We start from the raw sequence: 10,698 nt of genomic DNA, 5'->3' as shown, positions 1-10,698 counted from the left end.
GATTTTTTGGGGCCACTTAAGAAAAAAAAAATGTTTGACGTAAAAAAAAAATAATAAAAATTCACGTCAACAAAATAGTCGAAAATCGATGTCAACTTTTTTTTTCATTATGCTGACTGTTTGTATAAAATGCCTGTTTGAGGAACTCATCAAACTACGCTTACCATTATCCTATCCATTAAGGATTTTGTAAACCAGGAAGTAGGTCATCCGTAATTATTATTAAGTATAACCAGTTCCTCAAACTGGCGGGCAGGCATTTTGCACAAGCAGTCAGTATAGTGATCGGTGCTTGGCCTTTGGCTCTAATCTGCTGAAATATTCAAACAACATTGAGTAAATCCTTCGTGTTGTCCACGGTAAATAGTGTAAATAGCGGTTGTCAGGCAAATGTAAACCCCTCTTAAAATGGCAGAGGGCGTTGCTATGACAAATGTCCCGGATAATGATGTCACCGCGAAAGGTGTATAGCGTCAGCAGCAGCACCACGTGTGTGTCGGTGACAGGGAAGAAGCCAAAATACAGCGCACAGTAAAACAAGTAAACACAAGCCATGCGTGTTTGTATGATTACTGAAGGGGGCGTGTTCAAGGCCAGCTTGGAATTTCTTAAAGAGACAGAGGCGAAATCGAGGCTTCATGAACTGTGTGCTACAGAGGGAAATTTCTTTTAAGTTTTTTTTTTAAATATTTGCTGCATTTTCCAAAAAAAAAAAAAAAAAAAATGGGTAGCGTCGTTATTTGAGTAAACTATAGAATGGTATTATGTGCCTGAAAAAAAAAAAAAAACATGATATCCCCCTTTTAAAGGTTTAAGTGTAGTTGAAGTTTGAAGTGTAATTAGAGTTTTGGATGTTAGTTCTTTCAGTAAGTTAACATAGATTTGGGCAAAAGTTTAATAGTTGGGCAGTTTGTATTTACAATTGATTTATTTTGTAGAATAAGTGTAACTATAAACATTTTGTTTACTTTTAAATATGAAATTATTTTGTAAATTAAAACAGAGGTTAGAATATTTAATGTGATTTTCCCAGGTTAACAGGTTGTGCTTTTCTAAAATATTGCAGTGGTGATACTGTAATGTTTTTTTTTTTTTTTATTGTTTATAGAGTGACCTCGAAGGTTAGTGTGGTTGTGATTGAAAAAGTTTGCTCTTTAATAAATAATTTACAATTCTGTTGTTTATTAGTTTTCCCACAGATTGCACAAAATGAGATGTTTCTTGAATCTGCATTTAATTTTTTAGGGGTTCTCAAACCCTTTTGGATACAGGAACTCCTTACAGGAGAGAACATTTTTCAAGGACCCCTCATAATTCTCACATCAATAAATAACAATTTACAACCATTTGTAGCCCTAGAGGCCACAGGAATGATCTATTTTCAACTTGCATATTTAGGATCTTTGTGGAAGAACTTAACTAAAGACTTTCTGTACTAGTCTTATAAATAACATAAAATGTGTCTAATTTATTACCAATAAACAAAATATGTGCACAATTTGTTGTTGTTTTTTTCCCTTTTTATTACACATTTTATACTTTCATAGCGCTTTGAGATGACTTATGTTGTAATTACTGCTATATAAATAAAGTTGAATTGAATTTTTTCTTCATAGTTTCTTTTTTTTCCCCACAACTTATAGCCAATTCGACCACGTGTTAAATCCAAGGCCCGGGGGCCAAATCTGGCCCTTTAGGCCGTCCAATTTGGCCCGCAGGAGAAAATTAAAAAAACAGAAAACACAAATTATTGTCTAAATGACCAAATATTTCATTTGTAGATATCTCACCCCTTTTAACACAAATTTAATGAAACATCACAATATTTGAAGATCACAATTTTCTAATGCATTTATCATGACTGCATTAATTTTTAAGAACTTAATTTTCCCAAAATTAATAACTTCCCTAAATTGAATACAAATTGTTCACAAAATCAATGAAAGACAAAATCCTACATGGACTGATATCTTTCACTTATTGCCTGGATATTGTTGGCTCCTTACATACTTTTTGTATCATTTATACGTTGTGTAAAACACAATCTTGGACAAATTAATGTTGAAATTGCTCATTTTCCCACCTAAAATCTGCGGCCCACTTATGACCAAACTACTACTGGACTAAAATGAGTTTGGCACCCCTGAATTAGACAGTCCTATACTGTACATGTAAAGTATGTTTGTAGAGGGTTTTCACGGCGCATCATCAAACTGGAAGTCACCATATTGGAGGTACTCAGCAGGTAAACAAAGCAGATCCCGAACGTTGAACCAAAGGAAATGGTGAATTATTGCCGTGGTTTTGGCTGTACCAATCGGTCAGACTGTGTAAAACATTTAGAGTTGTATAGACTGCCAAAAGTTAGAACAAATCAGGGAGAACAATGTCAAAAGTTATCAGAGGAAAGGAGGCGCTTGTGAAGCTAAACCAGGATCTACAAGGCAAAAATCTGGACAACATCCAAATTTGTTCGTCCCATTTCTTGTCAGGTAAATGAATTGTTGATAGCAGCAGCTCTTAAAATTTTTTCTAGTGTGATAATATAATTCAAATCAAGCATGTGGCATTATTGACTTAATATAATCACATTTAATAGCCTGCTACATTAGCAACACAGTTGTTAAAATGTAGAGCTAAACTGTGCTGTATATCTCATTGTATTCCAGGTAAAAGGTCTGAACTTTATCAAAAGGAAGACCCAGATTGGGTTAGGGTTAAAACCATTGTAGATATCAGGATACGCAATAGACGAAAGATTCTCTGGGTCGTCGAGACAAGGGAGCCAACTTGTATGGATCTGCACCACAAATAAACCACAACTTTTCCAAATATCATGATCAATATCATCAGGAGCTTTTCTGTGGTTTCGGACATTTATCCATCGCAGTGTTTACCTCAGTGTGCCTCCAATATGGCTGCGCATCCGGGTTACTGCCCAGAATGTGACGTAAGTGAAAACCCTCTATTGGTGTGTTGGTCCCCATATGTAGATATACACTTTTGTAACGATACAACATGAATAATTGTTTTTTAAAATTATTTTACAGATGGCTAAAGTACCCCTGGGGTTCCTCGGACCCCACTTTGAGAACCATTGCTTTAGAGTGTCTATATATTTTACAGACTGACCTGTTTGTATTGATGAGACTATTTGCCTTTTTTTTTTTTTTAAAGGATTTTTTTGGCTCTAGTGGCCTTTATATGACAGTTGCTTGACAGGAAAGGGGGTCAGAGAGAGCAGGGAATGACACGCAGGAAAGGGTCCCAGGCCGGGAATCGAACCTGGACCCGCTGCAGGTGAGGAGCTATAGCCTCTGTACATGGGGCGGGCGCTCTACCCACTGAGCTACACACCGCCCCGAGACTATTTGCCTTTTGATAAGAATTTGACAAAAAGGTGGTAAAGCTTCAGACTACATCATAGGGAAACAGAAGTTACTGTAGGTTTATGTTTAATTGTTTATGCTCATAGAGGCATTAAAATGACTTTGGACTTGACTTGAATAGGATTGATTGACAGGTTCCCATCATTCAGCAGTGTGTGGAACATAAATGACCAAAATCAACACTTTCTTTTGGCAAAGTCAGGCATAATCTCACCAAAGGGAAATTTGCCATGACCATGCGCACATGTCCATTTGTTTTTATTAAAAAAACATGAGTATTACTCCATACTCGTGGGGAGGCAGAGTTGATCACCACACAGAAGCTTCTGTTTCATCCATGGAAACCAGTAGATTACATGTCCAGGAGAGTCTGAGCCTCTTTTATCTAGTCACCATCAGACCTGACCTGCTAAAATCAAGGAAACAGAAACAAATGAAAATTGTTTTTTTTTTTTTGTGGCACAGAATCTGTGTACCCTTCGTTCTTTGGTTACTTCATTTGAAAACCAAATCAAAATATCAGTAAACAGTGTGGTTATTTTGTTTTACTGACTTAAAACCTAAACACAAATACAGAAACAACAAAAACCAGAAAAGCAGCATTTTTCTGTTTTAAAATTAAATCTTGTTCCATTTGTGTGATATTTGTACATTTATGGGGGAAATTAGAGTGAGAACTAATGCACGTCACATTCTGTCATAGCGTGTTACAGTCCAAACAGTATTTAAATAAACTGGTGACTTATCTACTGTGAGACTGGTGTGAGGACCAATAGATCTTAAAACTTCTACCATTTGACACTTCTGTAAAAACAATTACAGCTTTTTTGAGGGCAGTAAAACTATACATTTTTGCAGGTTATAATACTGTTAATAATGCAGCTAACAGCAGCCATCAACACACACAGAAGTTGATAACAAAAAACGAGGAGCAACAGTAGATTCATTACACCACCTGTAGTTCTTTAATCACATACTGTATCATGTGCATGCTTTTCGTAACATCCATTTTTAGTTTGTATCTATTCATGTATTAATAACATTTCTATTCACCAGTTCATCAGTAATGTGACTTATGCGTTGCTTCTTTTTTGTCCGGGCAAACTTTCTGATTCAACGTTAGATTGTATTCTCAAACTTTGTCTCAACTTGTACTAGTTCTATTAAAATGCATCAAAGATATGTTCACTCAGTTTGCATTGTTTCTTTAAAGGTAAATTATCCAGTAACAAAAAGTCCGCCCCCCTGTGTGTCCTCTCTGTGTGGTGAGATTAAAACATGAAGCCCTCGTCTATAGTTCCCCTAAATATTCAAATATCTCACAAACATGTCAGATGCTGCTTATCTGGTTTTTGATTTTTCGGTATTTCTGCTTTGGTTTTAAGTCAGTAAAAAAAAATGCTTATTTGTTAGTTTGATTTAGTTTTAAAATGGAATAACCAAAGAATTTAAAGTACACAGATTGCACAGGCTTCAATTTACACTACTTGCCAGAACGGGACACTTCATTTGTGGTGTTTCTTGTAGATGGAAATATACTCCTGCACATCATCAGGTGACCCCAGAACAACAGGGACTCTCTGGTGGATGTTGGTGGGCTGAATGTCCAGAACATCAACAGAGCCAGTGGTGGCCTTTCCTCCCGCCTGCTCCATGATGAACGCCATGGGGTTGCACTCGTAAAGCAGCCTCAGCTGATCAAAGCAAAGATGAAGAAACACTGAAGAACTGACCTTAAACGTCTCATATCTACTGGATGTGTGTGCCCACCTTGCCCTTTGGGCTCTTGATGTTTGCGGGGTATAAAAATATTCCTCCGTACACCAAAGTGCGATGAACATCAGCCACCATTGAACCAACGTAGCGGCTTCCATACGCAGCTGTGCCGTCCTGGAAACAACCACGTTTTTATTCTAATAACCGTTGTCTTTTTACAATAATTCCAGTTCATGTTGAATAATATATTAAGGTTTCATTTATACTTTGATCTCCCAACATGTTTCGACAGCCAACTGTCAGTCTTCCTCAGAGGTGTCTGCTGATTGCTTTGATGTGTCCATATGAGTTGGCCAGGGCCAGAAAGAACTCATAAGGACACATCAAAGGTGTAGCTGGAGTGGAAATGTATATAACAAAAATGTGTTCATGTTACCAATAAACAAAATATGTGCACCTTTTTACATTAAAAAAACATTAAAATAACTTCATAGAACAATTTTATACCTTGAGGCAAAAACTATGGAGAGCCGCCATTTTTGTCAGGATATGACGCATTTTCGTTGATTGGTATGGCCTGTCGCTTTAAATAAATGGTGCATTGTGGGAGGTAGAGGAGTAACAGGTCTGTTTACATTGTGTGAAGTGTATTTTTTTGTTAGCTCTCGGAGCGAGGCAGCCGTGCATATCTTCTCCTTCAGTGATAAAGTTCAGCATCCAAGTTAGGAGAGGATTAAATATCACCTTTCTCAGGCACTACTTGACGGACAGAGCAGAAACGAGCCATGGCTGAGCAGTTGTGTGTTGGGAAGTGCACAAATATAGTTAGCAACTGTGATGAAAGCTGCGCGAAAGGATATCTGTTCATTGACAGGATGATCCTCCACTACCTCTGAGGATCAGCACCTGATGGGAAAGTTCTCCTGAATGAATTCATCATTTAGCCACAAGGGAGCCATGACCCCCACCCCCCACCCCCCCCACCCACCATAGCATCTCCTGTAAGCAGAAACGTTGTAGTGCTCGGAACAAGTACGTTTACAAGCTGCATTCAAGGACTTTCTGTGAAGGAATTCTGTCGAACTGCGTCTGGATTCACACGTAACTTTGGCTTTGTGCCCATTAACTTAGCCCATTAGCTTAGCCCACAGATCCCTCTCATAGCAGCTCGGCTTCAAGCGGTCTTTGCAAACCACAGATTTTTGTCTTAATGTAAACATTTTTAGTGCGTATCCCGTACCGATATGATGGAGCCAACGTCTAGATAACTGAATAAATCGTTCTAAAAAGTCAATTTATTTTTTTAAATAAAAAGGTGCACATATTTTGTTTATTGGTAATACATTAAACACATTTTTTTTTGTTGTATACATTTTCACTACATGTATACTTTAAACAGCAGACACCTCTGAAGAAAACTGACAGTTGGCAGTCGAAACCTGTGAGGAGATCAAAGTAAACTTCCTGAAAAAAGTTTGTCTGAATAAATGAAACCTAAACATATAGATTTTTTTTTTTACCTCAGGGTATTTCTTCTTTTGTAGGTATTCCGTCACATCTGGATAAAACTGTTGTGCGTATCCTTCATTTAAACTGTAGATTTTTCCCTTTTTCTTAATTTTGACGTCACGATCCACCAAGATGAACTCACCGATGGCCTGAAGAAGAAAAGGAAACACAGTTGAACACAAAGACAAGATGAAAGTGTTTATTTGAAACTAAATAGGTATGTGTTAGTCTTACAGGGTCGAGCATGAAGCAGTTGACTCCCTGACCAGTGGAGAGGACCATCATGGTGGCGCTGCCATACAGAGCATAACCAGCTGCTACGATGTTCCTCCCAGGCTGCAGAGCATCCTGCTCCACTGGTTCTCCATCTGTGGTCTGGACCACATAGAAAATTAGAGATTCATCATCATATTATGAGTACGCCGGACATCGGTTATTCCGATTAATTTCTCCTTTATTAACCCGTAGAACAGGGTTTATCAACCATGTAAAAATACACAATATAAACACCATGTGATATTTTCTCGCTATAAGCAACACGTGTGTACTTTGTGTAAAACACAGCCATAAAAAATTAAATAATGAAAAAGAAAGACACACAACTGCCACTCAGTTCTCATTGTTCATGATAATAAACTAGATTTGCTTCATTTGTAAACATCAAATCCCTCAATAACAGCCTTTGGATCAAATCTGACACGTTTAACGTGAATTATAAAAATTTATTATATATTTATTCAATAACAATTAATGTATATATAATGTAAATACAACATAAAATTACATATTGTAAAAAAAACATAATAAACAAAACCATATTTAACAGAATAAAGTTAAATTGTATTTCTAATCATATCTAACGTTTTTTAAACTTACTCTTATCCCTCCCACGACATGTATCAAGTATGCACAATATGAAAGATGATGAAATATTTTTTAAGTATGCACGGTGTGCACACTAGTCATGCTCAACCATCCCATGATGCATTGAGAGTGGAATGTAAAATGGTCCTGGGACCGACTATATGCTAAAAATCAAACATCCCCTTTTCAAAATAAAAGCATCTCTTCTTGTCTTCCATGAGTTCAACACTTTTGTAAATAGGACTCTTATTTTGAAGTTAACAGGAAGTTTTGTCAGAAGGGTCTCTGAAAATGTGTGAAATGTGTCTACGTGAGTTTTATGGATCAAATGAGCACATGTTGATATTCTACTTGGTCACTTTCTCACTTCAAATGATTTCAGAACTTTCAAAGTAAAAGTGGAGAATCAACAGAGATATTTAGCCTCAGTGTGAACAAGGTTTTTAACACTACGATGAACTTGAGTGAGAATGCTCATCATTCGACATTCTAACCATACTTATTGTATATAATAGACAGTATATACTCATTGAGTTTGTAGTGGATAGTACGTGAGTGTGACATTTACAACACAGCCTAAGTGTCCACTCTGGGGCTCAAACCTAGGACCTTCTAGCTGTGAGGCAGACATTGTGACTGCAAAGCACAGCCTTTGTCCATACTCGTCTATTGATTATTTATTGGAGACCTCAGCTGTTCTCTCCTTCCACTCTTTGAAAAGTAAAATCAAACACTGACCTTTCTGTAGATCGCAAATATCGTCCCGATGGAGACGAGGCAGTCGATGTTGGACGAACCGTCCAGAGGATCAAAACACACAATGTATTTCCCCTGTTGGGTGATAAATATCTGTTTATTACCAACCCAGAGATGAGCACACACATGTAGATAGCTGGGTAATCAATAGTATACATACTCTCTTATCAGGCTCCACAATGATGGCCTTCTCGTCTTCCTCAGAGACCAGAACACAGGACGTGAAGGAGGATTTGATCATGTTGATGACCAGGTCGTTGGAGAGGACGTCCAGCTTCTTCACCTGGTCCCCCGTCACGTTGGTGCTTCCAGCGATACCATATCTACCAATAGGAAAGCAGCTCTGTCAGATGCCTTCAGCAAATTAAGAATATTTTCTGAACAATTTCAGCCCATTTTTGCTTATTTTTACCCTTTTTCTGGCCATATTTTCATCACTTTTTCTTGCCATATTTTTGCTCCTTTTAATGCATTTTTTCTACATTATTCCCATTTCTGACACTTCTACATCAAATTTCAATAACTTTTCTGCACATTTTTTTCACTTTCAAGACATTTTCAGCACTTATAAACCCTTTCCACCACATGTGACATATGTTGGCCCCTCTTTTCACCATATTTCATGCTTATTTTTGCCAATTTAACCATATTCATGATTTGTCATGCCAATAATTATCAAGTTTAAACTATTTTTTCAACTTTTAAACCAATATTGACACTTTTTCTGTCTGTTTTTTTGCCCACTTTAATTTGCAAATTTTAACCAATTTCTGTGGTTTTTGAAAATCCCATTTCACCACATTTTCCACCATTTTTGGTCACTTTATTTCTGATTAAAACAAGGATTTATTTCTTTTAGATGACTATATACTATGGCCCAAATAATGGGCTTTACAATACAACAAGTAAGATGTTTGTGCACCAATGGAAAGGAAAAGACTATTCACCGTTATCTATTTGACCTCTGCACTCTGCAGACTTTACCTTTGCCCCAAGGCTGAGTTCACATTCTGCACGCGTTATGCTCTGTGCATGCAAGCTGTGTTTCTTTCCCCTATATATCAACCATTTTTTATTTAAAAAAAAATACAAAGGGTATTACGTTATTTTTGTCCACTGTAATTTGCAACTTTTAACCAATTTCCATGGTTTTTAAAATCCCATTTCTCCATTTCCACCATTTTTGGTCACTTTCAACCCATTTTATTTCTGATCAAAACAAGGATTACTATGGCACAAATAATACTAAACTTCCTGGATAACAGTGGATATTATGCAGATGAATAAATAAATGTGGTTATCACAGATTCATTTATTTCCATTGAGAGGCATCGACTATTATTGACCATTTCAATCAGAACAAACAAATTAAAAAAGCAATCATTTTTTAAACTCACAGGTTATATATATATATATATATATATATATATATATATATATATATATATATATATCTTAATTTTTTGTCCAGGTCTACTCACAGGTTGGCAATGCCAGCCTTCCTGACGGCGGTTGAAATGGCTTTGACGGCCGTGCAGATGGAGTTGAGCAGGGTGGTCAGCTCCCCTGTCCCCTGGGCCTTCCTCCCCTCCTCCAGGACAAACCTGGTGAGGGTCAGCACGTTGGTGTCAAATGCTCCTTTATCTGACATGCTGGCTGTTCTGAACCCAGAGGTTACGGGACCTAAAGTGACAGGTTGAGCCGGATTCCTCACAGTTAAAAAGTCAACTCTTTAACAGAGATAAGTGGGTGGAGCCATGGGGGGAGGGGTGTGCAGCTCTGTCAACCAATCACAGCAGCTCTTTCTGCTGTGATCAGCTCTGGGTTTTTAGGTGAAAAGGAGCAAAGTTCAAAGATAGTGGGACACAAATGTTCAACTACTACACGAATTATTAGATTTAAGTTAATAAAATGTAGAAAGAAGCCTTTAGCGTCACCTTTTATATATTACTGAAAATATAAACTCAAGGCCCGGGGGCCAAATCGCACCCTTTAGAGCAGAGGTTCTCAACTGGAGGTACACAATGACACTACAGGGGGTAGTTGAGAGAGTAGACATTGAACAAAATAAAAGCTTTAAAAAATATGTTATTTCATGATGTTTATTTTTAGTTAAAAATGATAATCATACTAAATATTAGCAGCAACTCACAAAAATGACAATAAAAACACACAAAATAAAACAAAAAATATACTGAATAATAAAAAGAACAGAAAAACAACAACACAATACACAAAATGACACCGAAAACACTGAGAAAAATACATACAGGCAACTCACAAAACGACAACAAAGACACACTAATTGAGAGAAAAATACACATGATCACTACAAAATACACAAAAATAATAGAAAAACATACAAATGACATTAAAAACACACACAGAATAATTTAAATAATACCAGCAACACACAAAATCAGAGTAAAATATACTGAATGATAAAGAGAATAGACAAACAACA

General features: G+C 36.9%; 1 protein-coding gene across 2 annotated transcripts; it reads right to left on the bottom strand.

Annotated features, from left to right (window-relative positions):
- Window positions 1-3,572: 3,572 nt before the first annotated feature.
- On the bottom strand, window positions 3,573-9,971 carry LOC114473051 (fructose-1,6-bisphosphatase 1-like). Of its 2 annotated transcripts, none has more exons than XM_028462440.1 (8): window positions 9,716-9,971; window positions 8,395-8,557; window positions 8,217-8,309; window positions 6,849-6,989; window positions 6,626-6,763; window positions 5,160-5,279; window positions 4,881-5,083; window positions 3,573-3,798 (listed from the first exon to the last, which is right to left on the bottom strand). In XM_028462440.1, exons 1-7 carry the CDS (start codon window positions 9,883-9,885, stop codon window positions 4,895-4,897), a joined length of 1,014 nt encoding a protein of 337 aa, XP_028318241.1. In that variant the 5' UTR covers window positions 9,886-9,971; the 3' UTR covers window positions 3,573-3,798; window positions 4,881-4,894. The 2 variants fall into 2 exon arrangements, with proteins under 2 accessions (XP_028318241.1, XP_028318242.1); XM_028462441.1 differs by having other exon boundaries at window positions 3,573-3,795.
- Between the last annotated feature and the right edge of the window lie 727 nt (window positions 9,972-10,698).

The sequence above is a fragment of the Gouania willdenowi genome, chromosome 12 (genome assembly GCF_900634775.1).
Source record: "Gouania willdenowi chromosome 12, fGouWil2.1, whole genome shotgun sequence".
NCBI lineage: Eukaryota > Metazoa > Chordata > Actinopteri > Blenniiformes > Gobiesocidae > Gouania > Gouania willdenowi.
The sequence above is the reverse complement of the archived record's forward strand: the minus strand, read 5'-3'. Positions and strand labels throughout refer to the sequence as shown.

What these genes read in the sequence shown, in the direction of transcription:
- LOC114473051 (XM_028462440.1), bottom strand. Translation starts at nt 9,885, where the DNA reads ATGTCAGATAAAGGAGCATTTGACACCAACGTGCTGACCCTCACCAGG. An exon ending in AAGGCTGGCATTGCCAACCT is followed by an intron (nt 8,558 to 9,715) that starts GTGAGTAGACCT and finishes TCCTATTGGTAG; the next exon opens with ATATGGTATCGCTGGAAGCA. An exon ending in TTGTGGAGCCTGATAAGAGA is followed by an intron (nt 8,310 to 8,394) that starts GTATGTATACTA and finishes ATCACCCAACAG; the next exon opens with GGGAAATACATTGTGTGTTT.